The following is a 23,830-nucleotide window of genomic DNA, read 5'->3' on the forward strand; positions in this document are numbered from 1 at the left end:
GTGAGAAAAGTGTCTGGACATAAATGAAATCATCTGCCAATGAAACAAGTACTTTTTAAAGGCAAATACTAAAGAATTATCGACTTTAAACAAGCTAGTGTAAAATGCAGAGAAGTTTCTTGGGAGTTAGTTTTGTCTTATTTTAAGTGCACTAAGGTATTTGCACGAGAAACTGGACCAAAGATACTTGGTAAGACTTAGTGTTTTCGGAGTGTGTTCTCAGTACGACGCCACAGGGAGGGTTTCCATCCACCAGATTTTTCATCATCATATTGTTTATGTGGCGTTTCTTCCATGACTGTCCCCTCACCCCCCGTAGAATTAGATCTCGTACAATCCGGGTCAGGGGGGGGGAAGAGATAAAAACAGTTAAGATAATCTGTTATGTAACTCTTGGAGTATTAGTTTTAGAGCCCTGTTATGGAGGAAGCTGCAGATTGCTGAAGCCATTGGAGGGGTATAAAATGTCTTCAAAATAAAGCTCTTACACATCAAAATATCCTGGGGAAAAAAAAAAAAAACAGTTTGAGGGGTAAACCTTTTACTGCCTTGGGAAATAGGAGATTAAGATGTTTTCTAATGCAAAGTTCACAAAGATTTCAGAGAAACATGCTAGCACAGAGGTAGCAGTGTGAGCGTCGTAGCTGGAAACACATAAAATCGTCTCATTTGAACCAAGAAAAGCATGTGAAAAGAACCCAGCTTTGTTATTTTCCGGCCCCCTCTCTCAGCCTCTTTAATCATCTCATGACTGCACTGATTTGTCTTGTGACTCTCGGGCCTTGGTTCTCACTTTGGGAACCAGCGGAAACGACTGACTGGCTGGCTCCACCCTGTATACCTGCTGCAGCAAATCACCCAAGTACAAATCAAGTGATTGCTTCCTGCAAAAAGGAACTTTAATCTACTGAGAGATATGTAAAGTAAGAAAGATCATTTTTATATGGCAGCTTTGACAGATTACAAAAAAAATAAATTAATTAAAAATGGCAAAGTGCTTCACAAAAGACCAGGCACATAAATTAAAATATGGGATCTGGGAGGCAGTAAAACCAAAGATAAGTCAAGTCACTAGTCAAACTCACAAAGCAAAGACAATTACACCATCATGTATCATTTCAAAGATATTTTCTACGTTTAAAGGGGCAGTATTATGTATTTTCCAGTCACACAGTATCATTTCATAGCACAATCAAGTAACTATGTTACCTTCAGTTATAAAATAATATATCAAATATGACTGATGTGACTTCAACTGATCTCTTAACCTTCTTTTTAGAGCACAGGAAAGCAGGTTCTTGTCCACAACATTCTGTCAGTCAGACAATTCCAACATCTCTGACTTCATTCTGATGTCCTTGTGAATCTGTCCTCCTGCAGAGGGAGATGCTTCAGTGACAGAGATGTATGGATGTGTACAGCGAGGGCCCTGACCAAAATCAGTCAGTCCGCCTGCAGCGCGCTGTGAGCCGCCCGCAGCACACAGCCTGCGGCTCAACACATGTTCAGCTACATGCCTGTTTATGGTGTTTTATAAGCTCTGAGCTCAGCTAAAGCTTCACACTCTGGGGGGAAATTATCTCTTCTGACCAGCAGTGGTCAGTAGTGCTTTACGCAGCAGAACACTTGTGACTTGTTGCAGTTCGTTTCTGATCGTTTTTATGAATGATAAAAAGAGTAGCTTTCTGGTTTGTCTGCTTCCTTACTCAAAAGAAAGCGTCGTTGTAAGAAACAAGGACAAATCAGTCTTTTTTATTTACCACACGGATGCTATAAGTTGCCCTGATTTGGAGTTCCTACCCCAGGCCATTCACTGCATGTCTTCCCTCTCTCCCACTGTCCTTCTTCCCGTCAAGCTATTACTGAATAAAAGCCTCTGGTGCCACACAATCGTTAAAAAACTACTTAAAGTTGTATAGAGGGAAAACAAATTGATGTGAACGTGTCAATGGCAGGATGTAGGATGATAAACATTGTGCCACAGGGGCAGTTTTTTCTGTAATATGCACCCAACATCGAAGACGAGCACTTTGATATTGTGTGTGCTCTTTATTCTTTTTTATTTTATTATGTATCAGGTACATTATCTTTCCATCTCTTTGCTTTTAGACATATTTCATGCTGTGTTGTGAAATCAACTAGGAGATTTTTGCACAAAATCCCAATAAAATCCACACCTTTTTACATTTGTAAGACAAAATGTAAAAATAAATAAATAAAAAAAGAAAGATTAAGTTCATGATGAAGGCCCAAAAGTGAAGCGTTCTGCATTAAACATGGATTAGCCTACAGTGATACTTGCCTGTCTGCAAGTATCACCTCCGCTGTTTAGTTATGAAGTAATTAAGCATCTATTGATCAATTGTTCGCATGCCCTCTCATTGAGACACAAAGTTTGTTTTGCATTTGTAGTTTTAATGAAAACGTCAAAATAAATGCGAAATCTTTTATTGTCATGGCGTCACGCATCCACTCCGCCGTCATTAGTGTTCCATAATGTTCAGCTTAATAAAAAAAACACGCTCAGCTATTATTATTATCAACAGCGAAGAGCAGTTTATCCCCGAGCATGGGAGGGGAAATTAAGCAAAGAATCCGATCTTAAAGCATCCCCTTTTTTTTTCTGTTTTTTTTTTTTTTTTTTGCTGAAATCAATGAGCCTCTAAACATTCTTTTTCTCCTGCGCATTGCGTCGTCTTTTAGCTCATTTGTGAAATCTATAAATACCACAGTGCTAACAGAGGCAGCAGCGCCTGCAAACTATTGACTCTTGATCTGCGTGGCACGTAACGACATTTAGCCTCTGCAAACATGATGAGCTTCGCTGTGCGCAGAGCTGAGTTGACAACATCTCTCATCCTGCCCGTGTGAGAGAGTTCAAGCTGTTACTGCTGCTGGGGTGGGACACTCAATGCTTTTTATAAGCCGAGGAAGAGGGAGAGAGCATATTTGGAGTCAGTGTTTTAGGAAGTTAATCCAATCAGGAGAGGAAAAAAAAAAAGAAGAAACCTCTGTGCTGTGGTTTAGATTGAAACAACTGATCACAGCAGCCTGTTCCCAAATAAAGAACTGCAGCTACTGCTGTTATTAGACTTTAAAAGGTCGGCAACATCAAGCAACTATGTTATGTTCGGTTGTAAAAGAAAACACTGTGCATGTCAAACAGAAGAAACCTGACTTCATAGTTTGATGCTTTGAAATTGGGCCTGCGTCTCTTTAAGGAGTTCCTATTTTTTTGGACGCTCCGCCTTCTGCACCTGATCTCAGCAAAGCTTCTCATTTCCCCGTTTACAACTGTTCTTAGGAGCGTTTTACTGTTTACTCATTGCTGCTGCCACTAGTCTGGAGGGGGCTGGGTGGGCTCTAAAGGAGGAGCTTTGTGGAAATGGGTGGGGCTTCGTCTGAGCAAGCGTTTAGGCACCCTCGAACGGCTGCCATGGGAGATTCAAGGATGTGTGAAATCAATCAATCAATGAAGTTTAGCTTCGTAACGTATTTCAGCAACAAGGCAGTTCAAAGTGCTTTACATAAAAACACAAAAATACAATAGGAAGAAGCACCATTCAGTCAACAATTGAAAAAACCAGTAACAAACATTTTGATCAGTGTCGTCACCAAAACCATCAATACACATCATATACGTTGGTCAATGTTTCATTTATTATGGCTCAAAAGCAACTCCAGACAGTCTCAATTTAAAGGAACTCAATGTTTCGACTGTTTTGCAGTTTTCTGGAAGTTTGTTCCAAATTTTAAGTGCATAAAAGCTGAATGCTGATTAGGGAAAAACCTTATAACAAGAAATAAGGCTCAAAAAAAGTTTGACATTATGTAACACTGACCCTTTACACTAAATTACTAACACACGCATGTTTAAATGTTTAGTAACTTGCAAACATGACATATATTTCCTGCTTACTTTTTCCCCAAACCGAATGTTGCAGTGTCTTGCGACAGCATCGACACCCCTTCAACGCCTTCACCTCTTGTATAAGTAGGACCACTTCAAACCAAACCAAACTTCTGTTTTTTTTGTAGGGATTTCATAGTTTTGTAGTGGCAAACACAATTCTATTCTTCATTGCTTTTCTTTCTTGTCCTGAATAAAAGACTGAAAAGTGTAGTGCGCATATTTTTACACTAAATATTTATTGTAACATTACTCTATATTGAGCTTCATCCCATCACCTCTGGCCAACTTCTCTGCACTGAAATAAAAGCGCCGTGGGAAAAAAACACTAAAAGTTCAGAAACTTGATGATATATCATACTTAAATAAAGAAAGTATCAGTATCGGTATCTGTATCTGTATCAGTATCAGTATCAGTATCGACTCTGGATTTACTTGGCATCGTAACGATACCAAAATATGACATATCGCGCACCTTTAGTATAGACATATGAGATACAGAGTCAGCAGATTTTAAAACTGTTCAACACGCCTCACACCTCACGTAGGCGTTGATGACGAACGAAGTCAAAACGAAGTCTGTCGTGTCAGTTTAAAAGCTACAGCATCCTACACACAGGCGGGCCGTCCACGGAGGGAGAAACTCTATAACCTCCCCTGCTTTGTTCGTTCATTAGCCTCCTCCATCTGACAGTCAGGTCTGGGAATTTGAGCCGCCTCCTTATCTGAACCGTGAGCTGCTGCTGCTTTGAGTCCCTCTCCCGCTCTGAGGAGCCCTGCAGCTTTCTAAAGCTGAAGCCAAATGTGTGTCAGCCGCAAGGAGGGACTCGCAGGGTAAAAATTAAAGGCGGCACAAGTGAAGGATTCTCCACAGTTTTTTTGTTTTTTGTTTTTTTTTTTATTCTAGGTTCATGCTTCAATAGTTGGTGCTTATATCAGGGAGTCTGTGGAAGAACAATGGGGGGCAGAAAGTGTTGCAAGGAGAAGACGTCTCGCTTCATGGGTGTTGCTAATAATAGCTGCAAGGAGGGGGGCTGGGGGCTTTATGGGAATCTCATATGAGCTTTTTTTTTTTCCGTCTTACAGACGGGCTGTTGGAGATATGCATATCCATTAAAGATACTCTTAAATATGACCTGAATACACCCAAATAGTACATATTAAACTTTATATGTCTTTGTATGTTCAACCTGTGTAAAAATATTTGGACTATAGCAACCTGAAAACACCTTGTCATCTAAATACTGGTTCAGAATCATATTTAAGCCAATTATAGAAAAAGTAATGACATTTTGTGTCTGTCAGTTATTCTGAGGAGTAGGAGGGTCTATGCGTTTAAATACAAGGCTGCAAATTTTAAATGTTAAAGCGGCAGTATTGTGTGTTTTACAGCCACATAGAGCCATTTTATAGCATCATCAAGTAGCTACGTTACCTTCAGTTCTTATAAAAATGCTGTCTATATCAAATTTGGCTTGAAATTGTGCCACTGTCTCTCCAACACTCCGCGTTCAGGAAGTCATCAGGACAGTGCTCCTGTATTATCCCTTTAACAACATTTTAATCAATGCTGCACTGAGAAGTAAGTTGTGTAATGAGCTCAGCAGATGTGTAGATCCACCAGGTGTTTACTAACTGTGGCTTGCTAGTCTGAAGGAGCTGAGTGGGGGGAGTAGCAGGGAAGGTGCTGCTCTGTAATGCAGAAACTTGGAAACTGCAACTCTGAGGAGGAGCTTAGTCCATTTGCTTTTTTCAGTAATCGTTGAAATGATAATTTCAATGCTGCTTTTGTTGTGTGCTTGCTTAGAATGTTGTTGAATATTTCATGGATGATCTGCAACTTTCAAAGGGCAAGGAAAAAAAATCAGGAACATCGGATATCTGCACAAATTCTGGCCTAACTTTCTCACAGTGCTGCATGTGACATAAAATCAAATATAAAAAATCAGGAAAGACTAAGGATGATAAATTGTTTCGGCTTATACAGTCTGCACAGGTGGCATTTTTCCTTATCTACTTCACTTTAAAATAAATTTGCACTTTCAATTTAGGGTTTTCAATAAAGGTGCCAGCTAATACTCTTTAATATCCTGCGCATATTCAGCACCTTAAATCAACCACAACTGGTATTAGATCTGGCTAGTGAGGTCAAATAAAGGCTGTGAGAGGAAATAGGTGAGGTGAGTGATAATTTACAGATATATATATATATATATATATATATACAAATATAGCATCTTCATAAAATTTATTCAGTGTGTAAAGATTGCATTGAAAAGGCTTTATGAAAACATTTGCATAACACTTGACTCAATTGGGCTCTCTAAATTATTCTCTATATGGTCAGTCTATTTCTTCAATATTTTTTTGATCATCAATTTTCATCAATTGGGGAGGGAACATCAATTTTCCCTCCCCAAAATAATCAAAACAGCTGTTTTAGGCTGCCACTCTGAGATAAAAAATAACCGATGCAGTAAGGTTTCTCACAACAAGGACATGTTGATTTAGCCAGGTTGTTTAAAGGGGAAGTTTCGTAACTTAAATAAATTCAGAATGTAAACATAAATTCAAATCAGGGTTTTAATTAGCTCATAAAATCATTTCTGGTTTTATACTGCCCCCTGCTGTGTGTTGGTGGAATTTGCTAGGAGTTCAGTAAAATAAAAATGAAAAATTATCCTGTTAAAGAGACAACCTTATCTGTAATTTAATTCCTCTCGTAGCGGATGCAAATATTTAAAAATATATATCTTAGGTCCTTTTTAAAAGAAAATATATATATTGTTATTTATTTATTTTAGCATCATCTGTGACTCATGCATGCTCCAGTTTGGGAATGTTTGGTCTGGTGGAAAAAGGACTGGTGTTGACATTAGAAAGCACACTTGCATCATCATGTACCGTAGTCAGTGCCTCTTCAGCTCTGATGCCCTTGTAGTGTTTTCTTAATCATGCTAATTGATACAAGAAATCCTTGGTACGGCTTTACAGACACTAATATTTTAGAGTCAAACTTTTCAAGGTTTTTTTTCTTTTCTTTTCTTCTTTTTTTACTATCATAATAAACACAGTTGATCAGCTTATATTTTTGTCCTTGGATTAAAAGTCGAACCCAATCATGTGATAGTTTGTGTGGAAAACAGCTCAGTCTTTGTCTTTATGTGACTTTTAAAACTTTTTCCCTGAGGATATTTAGTTTTCCTTGAGGGCAGCAAACAAAGCAGCCCCAGACCATCATACTACTACCACCATCTTTCACTGTCTGCATATGATGGGTTATTTTTTTCTAAAATGCTGTTTACTTATGCCAGTGAGTAGAAAGTGTTTGCACTTTTAAAACTCAGAAAATTTCCAATTGCCGAAACCTTTCAACTTTTGAAACTCATAAATGTCTTCTAGAAGATTTCTGAGGGGTTTTTTTTTGGCAGAAATTTACACTTCCTTTGTTTTTCTGTCTAGAATAGCTTTGATAATTTCACAGAAATGAAACATGGTTATTAAATACTAGTGCTTAATGTTACATTTGCCAATTTATGAAAATTTTTTTAAAACGATCATCACATTAGAAAAAACAAACAAAACTTATCCGTGGTGACTCTGCATCAACCACTTGTCCTTTATGACCTTTTACCTTATATTCCCTCTGCATTCTGTTTTTATAGTACGGACCAGTATGTCTTGTGAGGACGTTTAAATGCATAAATCAATAACAGTGAATGTAAATAATGTAAAAAAATAAAAATAAATAAAAAGCAGTCAGCTGTTTAAATTTTTTTTTTCACGTAACCACTAGAGGGTGCGGGTCACCCCTTTCCCACGACATGTGCTCAGAGTGCTTTGTGTGTGTGTGTGAGAGAGAGAGAGAGAGAGAGAGAGAGAGAGAGAGAGAGAGAGAGAGAGAGAGAGAGAGAGAGAGAGAGAGAGAAGGCATTGTTTGACTCCGCCTACCGCCTGTCAGACAACGCTCAGGGCACCACTCACACATACACACGGTCCACGCTTGTAGCTATGGAAACTCGTCGATGGCAACATCCACCAGTCAGTTCGGAGCCCATCCTCATACCTCTCAGAGGTGCTGAGTGTGTGCAGCTGTACGGCGGTCCCTGAATGAAACGCTGCAAGATGGCGATGGCGAGACTCGTCGCCTGCATTGTTCTGTACACCAGCCTAGGTGAGTTGCTCGTCCCCTTCCCTGTAAGCTCTCATGAAGGCGTACTTAGTGAGGTTTGGGTCCCGTTAGTAGAACGAGAGCTGTAGGTCGGAGCTCTCTGCCCGCTAACCAGAAGGCTAGCTTGATGTGGACAGGCTGGGGAATGTCAGCTGAGCTCAGATGGTTTCTGTTTGTGTGGTGCTCTATAGCTTTTAGGATATTTTATTGCTAAAACCAGCTTTTGAATTAAGACCAAAAATGGGGTTTAAACGCACATAAGCAACAACAACAACAAAAAAAAAACATTATTCAGCCTTTTGTTAATGGTACAGCATTGAGAAAAGAGACAAACTTAACTATTTTTCTTTATCTTTTTTTTTTTTTTACTGTAGAAACATGGGAGCATCTGTGTTTGCTTTTCTTAGCAGATGTCTCTGAGGAAATTTCCAGAATAAGAACAAATGTTTGGTTTGAAGCAATAGGACAGCCACATGGTGGTGACCTGTGGGTATTTGAAATCCCAGGCCTGCTAGACAGCATACAGAAATGTTCTGCATGCATGCATCTAAAATACTCTGAGCTAAAAAAACAAAACAAAAAATAAAAATAAAACAAAGAGCTCAACTCACGGGGCTTCGTTTATTCTCTGTAGACATTTACAATTTGTAAAGTTATTTTTTCAGTAAGTGAGAATATAGTTGACTGAAAACAGGATGATGTGTTTTACTTTCTTTCCTCTCCACAAGCTGAAGAGTTTGTGCGTCTCCAATTTGGCAGGAAATTAGGTTTTGGCCCAAATCTATTTATTTTGCTCATGTGATGGATTTTGGAGTACAGTGAGTGTTAACATATTAACCCATTGAGTGTGTAACTGTACTATATAGTTTTATGTCTGGATAAAACTGGACAACATGATAGACTTTGATGAGCAGGCCAAATAAAAAAAAAATCTATTAAATTCATCCAAACAAAGAACTTACAACATTTTCAGTCTATAAATGCTGATTTAGTAAAAATAAATATATAAATGAATAAATAAATAAAGGTAAAACTAAGAGACATATGATTTGAAGGATAAATGGAGATTTTATTGTAATTCCTTCATACAACATCATTACAACGGATTCAAAACCACTGATAACCCGAAGCTATTTTTGTTTCTCCATCATTGGTTATTTTTCTTTGGGGAAAAAAAAATGAAATTAGCAGATCAGCCCGTAAAAGAAACTAGAAATTTGCAAGGAAAACTCTTAAAATGTGCATCTCTAATCATAACAGCGTGTTCAATAAGATGGGAATTCTTTCGCAGGAGCAAAATGATGAAGGCGGGGCGCTTGTATCCATTTTAGCATCAGTAGAAATCTCCTGACAAAGAGTCGACTTTCTCAACCGAATATCTGCCACAGATCAATATTGTACACCAATGTCAACGCCCGGGAGTGACCTGTGATGGATGTTGGAGGGGGGAGTACAGTTCAAAACCAGCAGGAGAAATGATGAAAATGATGAAAATGCACGCTTTCAGACCGGAGTTGACAGTATACAACTGTCTAACCTCAAGTTTTCCAAGACTCTGAATAATGAATAAGGAGAAGACGGAGCATTGTTTAATTCATCCTTGAGGCGCAGCGGTGGCACATAAAGCTGGATTCTTTTGGTTAAATGAACCTAAGTGAGGCTTCTGCTCTCGTTTTGTTCTAATTTTTTAATGAAGACGTGTGGTTCAGTTTGCCCAACTTCGAAATAATCTGTTTTTTTTTCTTTTAAATCACATTTTAGTGAAGACAAGCAGATATAGTCTATTACTTCTTTATTCAGGTAATTGTATGGCTGTGACTGCATGAGAGAGCATTCACAGCCCCACAAACACAAATACTCCTCTCGAAAAAACCATATTCATGTTAATACGTTTATTTGGGACACCAGTCTTATAAAGAAGTGTGATCGGTAACAGAAAACTAAACGCAGTAACGACATTTAATCATATTTTCACACTTACAGATGCTCTCATTGAACAACCCAGACAACATGGACAGTTTTAAGCCAGGCCTGTCACGATAACAGATTTTGCTAGACAATAAATTGTCCCAGAAGTTATCACGATATTGTTGCTTTGATACAATTTTAAAGTAATGTAATGGCATAATAATGCAAGAATACTTTCTCAAAGATCAATAAACTTTAAATTCTAATGAATATTTAACACTGGAAGTGGAAGACATTTTAAATATCCAAAATTAATACCGTGTTTCCCCGATAGTAAGACACCCCCGATTGTAAGATGTATCGAGGGTTTCAGGGGGGTCGGCTACTATAAGCCGTACCCCGAAAGTAAGACATACTTTCGGGGAAACACAGGGGTATTGCCGCCTCCCTCTCATCTAGCTGTGCGCCGCCTCCTGCCCACGTCCGCACCGTACCCCTCTCCATACGTCACCGCGCCGTCCCCTGCACTTGTCACTGCCGCCTCCTGCTTAAAATACGGTAATACAATACTGTTCAGGTTGTTGATAAATGTTAATTTTATGGTTAAAACAAAAAATTCGACAATTTTTTCCAATATAAGACATACCCCGAAAGTAAGACATAGTGGGGCTTTTGGGGATAAAAAGAAAGTAAGACAATCTTACTTTCGGGGAAACACGGTAAGCAAAACAGCAGAAAAAAAACTAATGAAATTAATTATGAAATCTCTGCAAATAAGGGGCAAGTTGAGGCCAAAACACCTGACTGAAGAATTTTTGTCATCTCCGTTTCTGGTAGAAAGACAAAAACGATAAATCCTTTGCATCAAAAACCCATTAATTCAAGTCAGGCGTGTGGTGGCAGGAAAACCCCCTAAAATTAAAATTCAGAAAGTACCTTATTAATCCCATAGGGAAATTAAATGTTGCTGTAACTCATATTAATTCATGATTCCCAGAGGAAAAGAGGTGAGAACCACTCCATCAAATCAATTCAATTGAGTAAAAACTTTGTCATGTTTTGCATCTTGGATCATTTCACATCAAAACTTAGTACGTTCATCAGTTGGTCTTCGTGTCTCCCGAGGACTGTGGAGCTGCTAGAGGTGGAGAAAACTGCGGCTCCGTTTCTGGGTTTTTCCTCAGCCAGTGTCATCATACTTGTCGTCTCCGGTGATTTAAGAAGACCAAGACAAGGGCGAAGCACAGTTCATCTGCCCCTATCATACCAGTCCCTCCAGTACTAAATAACAACTCGGCTGCCTCTGTGTAATCTACTGGAAGGAATTTTTTTATTTTTTTATTTTTTTTATTACACACTCTGTCCTGTGAATCCCAATGGTCCTGGCTTCCAGCCTCGGCCTTTTCAGCATATTTGCAGCGACAGCACTGGAATGTCTGGGAATAGGCTTTTTATAGAGGCAGAGGATCAACAACTTCGGTTGCGCGGATGGGGACGGGCTCTGTCGGGTTTTCATAAGAGGATTTCAGAATTTGGCTATTTAAAAGCGGGGTTGCCTCCGAACAGGCTATAGAACCCATTTCGTTTGCGCCTCACAATAAGCGAGGGATTAAAATAAGGCCCTGCATTCGCCTTCTTCTCCCCCCCNCCAGCGAGATTATTTTAACAAACCAGAAACGCCGTTGTCGTCTCTTCAGCCCCGATCGTGTCACCGGGGGACAAAGCATGTCTGTTTAGATGCCTTTATTATAATCTGGCATTAATAATTAGCTGCACATTGTCCGGTTAATTGAGTGCACTCAGTTGTTCCCACAGCCTGAAAAAAAAACTCTACAAAGTGTTAATTTTATGGAAGTGGTCCACTTCTTTATACATTGTGGCCCAATTTAACCCGCAGCCACAAATCCAGTTATTGTGAAATCCAATTAAGAAAGTCTGAGAACTGGGCCTTTTTCCGCTAAGTGGACATGAGGGCAGTGACCTTTTGTTTAATGTACTTATCAAAACAGATGTTCCCTTCAAATCTGTACACCACAATATGTCTGTTAACTTGGAGCAACTCATTACACACATCGCAACCCGTGCGACTGGGAAAGCCTCCAGGTTTTGCTTTCTTTCTCATCTGGTTAAATGTCCTGAAACAGTTTGTGACCTCTTTTATTATTTTTTCTCACTATATAATCACAAACTTCACTTCCTTTTTAACCCTTTCATGCATAGCGATCACTACAGTGGACAGCTATCTAAAAGACATTTTCTTGTGCTTCTTCTGGATTTTTTTTGTTATAAATGCACACAGACCACTGAAGTGGACACTAACGCATCATAAAATACACTATCAACTGCTGGCCATCAGCTGCAAATGCAAGAAATTATTTTTGTTAATCCAATATGGCCGACAGCCAAAAAAGCATGCCAACCGACCCGGACGCTCATTCTACCGTAGACGACTCTTGCAAGTAAAAAAAATATTGTGACATCAGATAACCCCTAAAGAACAATACTACTGATGTATTTTTCAAATAACAACTTTGTATTTAGAGAAAATTACAATTGATCACCTAAAAAATTTTTCCTACCTTTTTTTTATGCCTTAAGAAAATGTAAAAAAAAAAATTGGAAAAAAATCCTGACACAAAGGATCATAATTCATGCATGAAAGGGTTAAGCATAATTTTGAAGTAAAAATAAAACATATCCATAATTTACAAAGCACTGTCCAAATAAAAATCAGAAAAATGTGTAGTTCGCTGGACGGTATTTTGTTCCAGTAATTATTGCGATAAATGATAATATTGTTGTTTTGAAATCGTTTTCAACTAGCATATTGATAGTTGCATAATAATGTGAGTTTTCTCTCTCAAAGACTAATAAACTTTCATTTTGTAAAGAACACTTAACCCTGAAACTGGAAGATATTTCAAATACCCAAAGTAAAAAACAACAACAACCGAAAACAATAAACAAACATTGACCAAATGTGATGAAGAAATGAACAGTGTTTTAGATAAAAAGGTAATATAAGATGTAAGCTTAGCCATTTTCCCGTGTTACAATACAGCATTGGCAAAGAACCACCTCAGCTAAATGATACTAACATAGGAATGTGTCTTCGTTAAGTCACAGACTACATGATATTTCTATTTACTCCATAAATATCAGGGCCTCCAGGAAGTTGCGACCACAGCTACTAATGAAAACATACTAATCACTTGAAAATTTTACACACACTTGGAATTTTCACTTGTATCTGACCATTTACCTTAACGTTTCTTGTATTCCCTTCGTTTCTGACTGAATCACTGCAACTCGGCTGAGTTTTGACCAATCCCCTTTAGGCCTACTACTAATTTAACTTCCTGTTTCACAGCTTTTCTTGAGAGTCGAATCTGCAAGATGAAAGCAAACGCTAAACAGTGACATTTGCCTATTTTTAATTTTTTATTTTTTTTTTCATGTTCTGTAAGATTTGCTTATGCGGTGTAAACAGTTCATACTAACTTGAATGGCCACATATGAAATTGCTCTTTTGCACTTTGACAACTCCTCAGGACATGATTTTATTTGTATTACGGGTTTTATTTCAAGAAGATGAAAATATTATTTGCACTTCAAATGTTAACTATTATTAGCTGCACAGTGGCACAGTTGGTAGAGCTGTTGCCTTGCAGCAAGAAGGTTCTGGGTTCGATTCCCAGCCTGGGGTCTTTCTGCATGGAGTTTGCATGTTCTCCCTGTGCATGCGTGGGTTTTCTCCAGGTACTCCAGGTTTCCTCCCACAGTCCAAAAACATGACTGTCAGGTTAATTAGCCTCTCTAAATTGTCCCTAGGTGTGAGAGTGTGTGTGCATGGTTGTGTGTCTCTGTGTTGCCCTGCGACAGACTGGCGACCTGTCCAGGGTGTACCCCGCCTCTTGCCCGGAACGTTAGCTGGAGATGGGCACCAGCAACCCTCCCGACCCCACTGAGGGACAAGGGTGAAAGAAAATGGATGGATGGATGTTTACTATTAAAATTCTGTGTTTTTTGGGCAATTTCAACTTTTTGTAAAATCATGTTGAAAAAGGTGCCGCAAAATCAGTCATTTTAGGCCACGATAATTCTAAAAAACATTGCAGAATAAGGGATGTTGCATTCATTTAATATAAAACTTGACAACTTTTTTTCTTGAGGACCATGCGGATTTTGCAAGTCAGGGCAAATTTCATACAGCAGAAGTGAGAGCAAAATGACACTTTTTGGCTTGTAAAGGTGGCCGACCCCTTGCTGCTGCAGAAGGAGCAGCATAATCGCTCCTCAAAGACTGTACAAGGATATGCGGGGGACGCGTTTGTTGAACGGAGTCTCCTCGTGTTTCACAGGATGTCCAGTCACAGCTGCAGTAAAAATAGATCCTGATGTACAGAGTGGGAAAGTCAGCATCAGAGACTGAAGCAGAAACCCGGGAGTCAAATCTCATCAGTGTCCTCGGCTGTGTTTACATGACCGGATACTTTGGCGGGACCTCGCGTTTCTTCTTCGTTTTTCTGATTAAGCAACAGTCTTTCCTCCCCCCTTTTGTTGTACCACGCAGCAACGTCTCAGGGTCACTCATCTGCTAACAAGAATGTGTTGAATAAATACCTCTGAATTCGCAGTGCCTCAGGCGAACAGGCACGTCTCGTTGTATTCAGGATTTGCTCGGCTGATTATTATTGTCTTATTCCTGCCCTCATTTACAATCCCAGTTGCTCTTCCCCTACCGCGAGCAGGAACGCTTTCATTACTCAGCGTGGGAGCCATTATTTGCATGTCTACCAAGCAATTACTGCATTTAGATGTGGCCTAAGCAACAAAAAAAGGTTGAATACAGGGTACCAGTGACTAAACACAGACACGCCGATTAACGATTTGAAGATTTTCTTAATTTATTGTCTTGTTGTACCCCGCCCCTTACTCTCAAATTCAGTTATTTACCAATTATACTGGCTTTTTGTTTTTGGTGGGGTTTTTTCTGGTCCGTTTTCGATGGAACTTGTGAATTATGCCACTTCCTTTCACGGTCTGACATTTAAGAAATAACACGAATTGCTCTGAGCAGTTGATGCAATCAGTGAACCTAAAATTAAGTTCATATCATGTGTTTTGTTTGTACCAGAGGGAAATCTAGATGGTAGATTAATTATGGTTCAAAAGCAAACACGTGCCTACTTTACTCAAGAAAATGTTTACTGAACATCTTTTGGTAAGCGCTGATTCGGTTAGCTTCCAATTTTTCTTGACTTCTGATTTTGACTTAATAATGTTTTTATTTCTGAGGGTTATAAAGAAAAGAATCCTGCAGTTAGTTTTTTTTTTTGATATGTTTGTTGTAAATGTGTACTAACGAGTGACTCATTGTTGTTCAAATCCAGGTTTTCATCGTGGACATTTTGTCATCCAGACATTTGTCTGGTGTCGGAGAGTATTACTGAAACTAACACTGAAAATTCAGTGAATGAGGTTGTTGTAATTATTAGATATGGAGGATTGACCAATAGTTTATTTTAAAATAATTTTTTAAAGCCATTAAGGTAAAAATCGGATGACGCCAGTTACCAGCCGATTTCCCTGTGCATCTCATCTTATAAATAAATAAAACTGAAAGAAAGCTCTGCCACTTTGTTGTCAGCGCTGAACTGCAGGACTGTAGTCTCCTTTTAAAACAAGACGTGCTTGAGAAGTACACTCTTATGTTGCTGCGTTCTCCTGAATCTGAGTTGAGCAGAGACATTTAAATCCTGGCTAACCGTCAAAACATTTGTATTTGCTTTGTGATAATCGTTGATTATTTAGTTTTCACTTACCATACAGTTAATCCACTTTCAAATAATTACTTTATTATATGTGATTGAGCAATCAACAGAGATATAAAGTGAGAATATTTCTGCTACAAGTTGATTCCAAAAGCCTTTTCCTGTGTGGTCCGCGTGTTCATTAAGTAGTAGAACTCAACTGTTTTAGCCTGAGGCATTAGTCCTCTTAAATATATAAATAGGAAGTAATTAATGAGACGTTTTCACACTGAATCAGATCCCAAGGCTCGCACGCTCTCCTGATTTATCTGTCTAATCTGCTGGTTATTAGGCAACGTGCCTGATTAATAATGTCTCCTGATGAAAATGCTTCATTTTTTTTTTGCTCTGAGGGTTACTCAGCATTTAGTAAGTTGTTTATTTTATTTATTTTTTTGGTTTTGCTTTTGTCCCCACAGGCCACATTCCATCATCGCTTGGGGTAATCCTTCGAACCACAGACAAGATTGTTTGGGCAAATGAGTTTGAGCGTAAGTTGCAGGAGAATAAATCTAACCTTTTTATCCAAAGTACCTTTTATTTCCCTGACCCGGGCTCTCAGTCTCTCACTCTTCCCCCCCCCACCCCCTGCCCCTCTTTTCTCTCACATGTTTTTGCTTTCTTTCCACAGCCATTGAACTGACCTGTTTAATAGAGTCTATCTCAACAAACAACCCCAGGATAGAGTGGAAGAAGATCAAAAATGGCGTTCCCAGTTACGTGTACTTCCAGAACAAGATCTCAGGTGAACCTCTCGGAGTGCGTGTCTCTTGGGGGAGGGAGAAACTCTGGAGCGTTTCAAAGCGACGCCTCGGAACTCGGCGCAAATGAATGGGCCCTTTGGAGAGCTCTGTTTCTGAAGCGTGAAGTCGCACTGTGTGTTTGAATGAGGAACTGTAAAGTGTTTTCTTCTCTCTTCTGAAAAGGGGACCTGGAGAACAGAGCCCAGCTCAGAGAGCCAGCCAACATTCTGATCTTCAACACCTCTCGGGCCGACACCGCCGAGTACCGCTGCGAAGTGGCCGCCATCGAAGATCAGAGGGACTTTGATGAGATTCTTATTAGTCTCGCAGTTCGAGGTACAGGGAGAAAATGTGGTTCTGATTCAGTGATTGAGATGCACTATGTTAAACATATTTTAAGAACAAAGTACCGCAAAGTTATGCTAAGAATCAGTTTCTCTTGTTTCAAGTAAGCACTTCCACATCTGACTAGAAGATCAATGTCCCTTTGTCCCTAAAATATGATGTGCACTCATGTGAAATTGCTAGACAACCATATACTGCATTGAGAGGTGCTTGCAGGATGAGCTAATGGACTACTGGTACTGAGTTCTGCAATAATTTCTTTTATGGCTGTGTAATTTTACGATATTTATCAATATTTCTTTTCCTAAGTATCAATTTTTCATACGCACATATCGATACATTAAATCCTACTTTGAGTTTTATGTCAAATCCACGTGAATTAAGTGACAGCTATCACAGGACATTTTTTACCCAGTTGCACATGTACATTAAAAATGACATTTAATGAAACAACCAGTTACAATTAATTACATAATCAAATGAAATAGATAAATTACATTACCTAATATAAGTGAATTCGACAAAAAAGGGTCCTTTTTTGCATAACCAAATACAAAAAGCCACGCAATTAACATTTAAACAAAGCAAACAAATAACAAATGTATAACAAAAACAACATTTATTACATCAATGTTACACCATCAGTTCAATTAATTTAATCCAAGTCTATGGAACAGCCACAAAATGTCACCACAATCACTCTGTCCCTCTAAAATCTTTCAGAAAATCTTAAAAATGTATCGAATCATATAGTTTGCTGAATATTGTGATATATATATATGGCATCATGAACAGAATATCGCGTATCATATTGTATTGTGAGATTAGTGTATCGCTACAGCCCTACTTTCTTTAGCGTGTTTTTTTTTCTTTGTCTGACATGATCATCAGAGGAAAATTACAACATATCTGCCTTAATTTACACAGAAATAAACACATGTTTAGTGTAGCTTATGGAGTTAATTTCAGCTATTTTTGAATTTGTAATGTTACAAAAGTAAATACTAACAATGTGGAACCCACTGGCTGCCATGTGAAGGCTCTCTGACTAGTTTTGTCATTGTCACTGTGAAACTTTGCATTCCTTAACAGTAGCAATGTTTTACCCAGCATCACAGGCTAGCAATTTCAACTTTATATTTAGACATAAGCCCCTGAGTACACTCTGACATGCACAGAGACAACTAAAAGAAGGAGAGTCAGCAGTCTTTGCTGTTTGTGGCATACACAAATCAAATTCAATCTGGAGAGACTCAGACAGAGAAAGAAAGCAATTAAAGAAAGTTTAATGACAAATAAACATTAGAGTCCTTTGGCGTTCAGGCCCCGGCCGGGGATGTCGAGATGGAACTTCGATAAGCTCAATAAACATTCCTGATGCTGCATAGGAATGTAATCCCCCCCGGGCCTGTACTGGTGGCGGCGGTCGAAGAAGGATGTGGCCTGAGACCCAGGAGCAGAAGGTGGAGATGGGGCAGAGGTGGGTTGTTCGCAGCTGGTAAGCGGAGGAGGCAGTGGCCAGGAGGTCCTTTTCAACTGGAGCTCGAACGATGATTGGCCGAAGCGAGGCTTGATCCAACGCTGATAGGTCCAGGGTGAAGAGAGGGAGGCTCTGATTGATGAGGCAGGTGAGGCTAAAGAGTCTCCCAGATTGAATTTGCGCCAAAGCTTCATGACTGCGTACACATGTGTAGTCTTATCAGCTACCCGGTTCAAATCAGTTCAGTCAATTAGCACACCTAATCATTATTTTGGTGATATGGCCGTCCTGTTAGAGTTTTAATTCATTTTCTACATGAAACCCCAATGAGAACGTAAAATATCTAGAAATCAGTAGGTGACTTGAATTCATCGGTTTTTAGCTGTAAAGGTTCTGACCGGTGACATCCTGTCTCAGAAGTCAATCACCCTAAGTGCTACCAAGTCGCTGTGACAGCAACATTTTTCACGTCAGACACTGAGGAAGGAAGGCTCAAACCTATTTACAGTATAAGTCACAGTGTCCATACATCCATAAAAAGTGTTAAAAACTCTTAGATTATGGTATTTCAAATTAAAGTATTAAAGTTTTTAAAATTAATTTAAAATTATGTATGTTGGCCTTAAATATGCTAATCACTGGTCTTAAATTTTGTGATGGCAGGACTATTTAATTTTATATTTCCTACATTGTGATTTTTGTGTTGTGCAAAAGTTTAAGCCAAGCACAGACATCTTCATTTCGTTCTGTGACTCGAAGCGGTTGAGGCTAACAGTAAGTAGCTGCTAACATACCCTTGCTAGCTGACTAGCTAGCTTTTTTTGCATCTATCATGCAGTGTGAAAAGCACAAAACTGCTGCCAAGAGTCACAAACAGAAATGTCACATTTAGGTCTGCTGCTAAAACTTCACAAAAAACAGTCACCAATGCTACTGCAAGCACTGATCTAAGATCGACACAAACTCCAAAGCCAGAGGGTTGGTGGGCTTTAAACATGGTGGTCAAGCACCAGTCTGAAGAATTTTATTTCAACAAAGTTGTTTTTACGGAAAGACATACAGCTGGTAATGAGGAGGGAGATGTAACCAAAACAAAAATTGAGAGACGCAGATTCATCTATGATAACAAATGGGGAAAAAAGATTTAAAGGACTGTAAATAATCTCTTCAACTAATATTAGAACATGACAATATCTATAATCTCACAAGGAATACCATTATTATACACACATAAATATAGATATGCAACTTTCTTTTATACATTTCAGTCATGATAAAAGTCTTAAATTTTATTAATAATGGTCTTAAAAAGTCTTAAACTTCAGTTGGTGAAATCCTGAGTGAGGATGACATAAGAAGCTATTTAAGAGGAAGCTGTATTTTCTAGAAAGTGTGTCGAGACGAAGCTGTGGTTCATTCAGGCTGCGAGAAGGTGAGAGAGAGTGAGACTTTCGGCATATAACAGAAGGTTAAACATATTCCAGGAAAGTTGCTCTGTATTGTCCTTTCTAGCGCCATCTTGCATGAAGTTATGCTAGACTTGGAAATGTTAGCAGCCTTTTGGAGATCTCTAAATTAGTTAACTAATTGTCATTTTTGCAATACTTGCTGCACTCAACATGCTGATAGAAAACAGTTTTGCAGCATCTGTTCTTTCACACGTGGCGAGATGTTGCTTCTGCTTAATGCTTGGAAAAATATTTTAGAAATGGTTTGATACCTTCTTATGTTAAAGCAAATAGAAGTTGGAATCAGACAAAATTGGAGAGCTTTAAAAAAACCTCAGCTTGGAAATCTGCCAAAAAAAAAAAAAACTCTTAGCTGTGCATCTCTGGTGAAATCACTTTTCTTCTGTTATCAGATTACAGGCTTCAGTTGTCACATGACACATTTATTTTCACCATGTGATGAGTTTAAAAAGCTAAAGATAATAGAAAAGTCCAAAGCCGTTGTACTGAGGGGAATTTATTTATTTATTTATTTTGCTTGTGTGCAGTGAAACCCGTTGTGCCGCGGTGCAGCGTGCCGGAGTCCGTCACCGTGGGAACGTCAACGGAGCTGCGATGTTTGGAGAACGAGGGCTTCCCGGCCTCTCAGTACCGCTGGTTCCACAACAACGAGGAGCTTCCTCAAGATCCAAAAACCAGCCAGAGATTCGTCAACTTCTCCTACATTATCAACCCGGACACTGGAAGCTTGGTACGAAGACACAAAAGCATTGTAAAAATCCACTATTTCTTAATTAATTTAATGTAGGCAGTAAAAACAACAAAAACTCATTCTTTGTAGAATTGTTTTAGTTCTATAGTAGCTGAGTTTCTTTTTGAAATCTATTTCAGTGGAAATCTTTAGTCTTAAACGTAGTTTGCTACAGCTTATGTAACATAAACAGCTTAATCTGAATAAAACCTTAACCATTGAATGACTAATTGCAGGATTAATCCCTCTGTGCAAAGATATCCTCTGAGAAAGCTTAGCTGTCATATGAAAGGAGGAGAATGGTGCATTCGATCGGCCATCTTTATAATTTACTAAAAAAGAAATTAAAATAAACCTATCTATAAACAGATGAAAATTATGAGTCACATCTTTAACAACATTTTAAATGTTGTCAACCGAATTTAGAATTTTTTTTTTATACAATCAGCTTTAGCTGAATTATAGCACTTGTGTTGCACATCCAACCTCACCCACTGAGGATCACAGTTTGAATATTTATGTACTTCACAAGGCTCCTGCAAAAAGAGAATTTCACTACAAATTGTGCTGCCAACTTGACATAATTAAATTTAGGAGAAAAGCTAACTGTATTTATTAAGTGCAGTTTATTTTTTTATTAATGTTTCAAGTCTGGATAAGTATAGAAAATGATTTGTGTTTTTAGTGTTTGATTTACTAAACTTCAAAAATCAAGATCTTGCATATCTTCTGAAACAAAGAATGGTCATTAGAAGTTAGTTGATTTCTAAAAACCAAGAACGACTATTAATTAAGCTTTTCTCACGATTTGCTTGTTGATCACACGGTGAGCGTGTCTCGAAAGTGAGTGGTTTATGTGACTCAGTCTCATCTCTGTCTTTACCATCATGTTAGTGACAGAAAAAGATAAACTCCAAGATCTTGTACACGCGTAACCAGATCCTACAAAAAAAAAAATAGAAAAGAACATCTCCACCACGTTGTTTAAAAAAAATAAAGTGGTACACTCGGTATCGGTTTCAGGAAATCTTTCATCCACATAAACTCGCACAAATTCGTCCTTGAACGTCATTGAAAACCTGCCAAACCCATAGGGGGTAGCGTAGTGCAAAGCTAAAATCTCTGACAACCAATAAGATTGTTTCAAAACCACCACGACTTCCTGTTAGGAATTAAACATGATGTGAGGAGGGTCATTTATGTGGACAGACGACGTATAGGTTGAACTAGTTTTAAATAGCTTTTTAGAATATGAAATTGATAAAACACAAGACCATGTCGATATATTGTCGTGTTATTTGTTGCAGATTGTAATGTAATGCAGAGGACCCCATATCTCAGTTTTCTTATGTACACACGTAAACACAAATACAGAGTTTCCTGGAATGTCTACTCTGGTCACTAGTAGTTTTTGCTGTTATTAAACTGAGTTTCTGTGCGGATGAACGGCCAAAACGCATAAAAAGCTCCAAAAAGAAATGCCATCATTGATCTATTATTAACCGGACTTCCACAGAGTTTGCTTTGGGGAAACTTTTTAGCTTTATTCTTGCTGTGGCCTAGTGCCTGCTGTTGTGCTGGTTGCAGAAGATCATATTTAGATAACCACCTTCTTCGCATTATTGCTTTTTGCTTTGTGAATGAGATACTAAGAAGGTTTTCAAAACGATCCCCACAGAAATTCCGACGTGTGAGGAAAGAGGACGCAGGCGAGTACTACTGCCAGGCGAAGAACGACGCTGGAAACGCTCAGTGTTCTCCGAAAGTAATGGATGTCTGTGAGTGATTCCCGTCAATTCAGCGTATTAACATAGCACCGATTCACAACACATCATCTCAAGGCACTTTGCAAAAAAAAAAAAAAACGTCAATTCAGTCTAACCACACAAACATTCGAATTGTTCCCAGTTATGAAGCCATCTGGTAAAGTTCAGTTAATTATCGAAATTGGTTTTAAAAGTGTGTTATCTGAGGAAACCCAGAGAATTGCATCAAGTCATCAACTTGCAGCATTCTCTGATGGGTTGTTTCTGACTCAGCGGTGTATTTCTACATGTAGCTCTGCAGCCTGTAAAATCTTAGCTATGGTCTATTCAATTTCCGGCGAGAAGTTGACATTTTGGAGTTTCCCATTTTAGTCGCCATCTGATTTTGCTCTGCGTCTCGTTGCAGGTGACATTGACGTCCTTGGAATTTTCCTCCAGTCTTGTGGCGGACTGATGGCAGTTGTCACTTTGATTTTTGTGATTTATTTAATAAAACGTTTGTGCTGTTACAAAAGTGTTTACAATGGAAACAAGTGAGTAAACCAATGCAGCTCTGAAGATGCGTAAAATCCACCGACGGTGTCACGTTTTCATTTCGTTCCCTGTTTTTTTCTGTCACAGTTACAATACTCCAGCACAGGCTCCTGCGATTGACTATGCTGACGCAGATGAGGTAGAGGAAGTTCAGAAATTACGAACCGCATCTGTGCGCCATTAAGTTGACTTACAGTAATATGAATACAATGAACGACAGGGTGTGATTTACTGATGTTTTTCTTCTTTCTCTGTTCTTCAACAGGGTCATTTTCGGCACAAATCTTCATTCATCATTTGACAACAATCACAGGGAGAAGCAGAAACAAACACTTTTAAGGTTACCTAGCAACAATGATGCGCAAGCTAACGAAGTTTAAGATGTAACATGGCACATTTACTCTCGGATGCACATTAACTCAACTGACTTGCCAAAGTATTCATTCGATTTGTGGCACCAAATATTTTTACACCTCAGATTTTGTTGTTTTTCCTGTTAAGTTTTTCTATTATTATTATTATTATTATTATTATTATTATTATTATTATTATTATTATTATTATTATTATTATTATTATTGTTGTTGTTGTTGTTGTTGTTGTTGTTGTCAAACCACTCGTTTCATGTTCAAGTTCATTTTCCAACATTTTTGTATTGTACAATGAAAGCATTTCAAAGCTGTGAAATTTGATATTTGGCCCTCAGTGTTATCACAGGTTACTGTAAGCTACATCCTCCACCCCTCTCCATTTTTTTCAAATAATCCTTTTTTTATATGATGTTTCAAGTTTTTTACTGAGCAAGCTTGTTTTTGAAAACTCTTTTACATTAGATCAAAAGCCGTCCTTAATTGTTTTACCTACAAATCATTTAACTTACGAACAAACATTGTATATACTGTAGATAGGCGGGCTTAAAGTAGCAGATTGCTAAAGGCTGATCCAGATCCAACTCATAAGG

General features: G+C 38.5%; 1 protein-coding gene across 1 annotated transcript; it reads left to right on the top strand.

Annotated features, from left to right (window-relative positions):
• The first annotated feature begins 7,856 nt into the window (after window positions 1–7,856).
• jam3a (junctional adhesion molecule 3a) lies at window positions 7,857–23,346 on the top strand. Its single transcript, XM_008425005.2, has 9 exons — window positions 7,857–8,084; window positions 16,222–16,293; window positions 16,434–16,547; window positions 16,729–16,881; window positions 20,367–20,569; window positions 22,248–22,347; window positions 22,742–22,868; window positions 22,957–23,008; window positions 23,135–23,346. The coding sequence occupies exons 1-9, from the start codon at window positions 8,021–8,023 to the stop codon at window positions 23,168–23,170; spliced, it is 921 nt and encodes a 306-aa protein (XP_008423227.1). The 5' UTR covers window positions 7,857–8,020; the 3' UTR covers window positions 23,171–23,346.
• The last annotated feature ends 484 nt before the right edge of the window (window positions 23,347–23,830 follow it).

This window comes from Poecilia reticulata, linkage group LG13 (genome assembly GCF_000633615.1).
Source record: "Poecilia reticulata strain Guanapo linkage group LG13, Guppy_female_1.0+MT, whole genome shotgun sequence".
Lineage (NCBI taxonomy): Eukaryota > Metazoa > Chordata > Actinopteri > Cyprinodontiformes > Poeciliidae > Poecilia > Poecilia reticulata.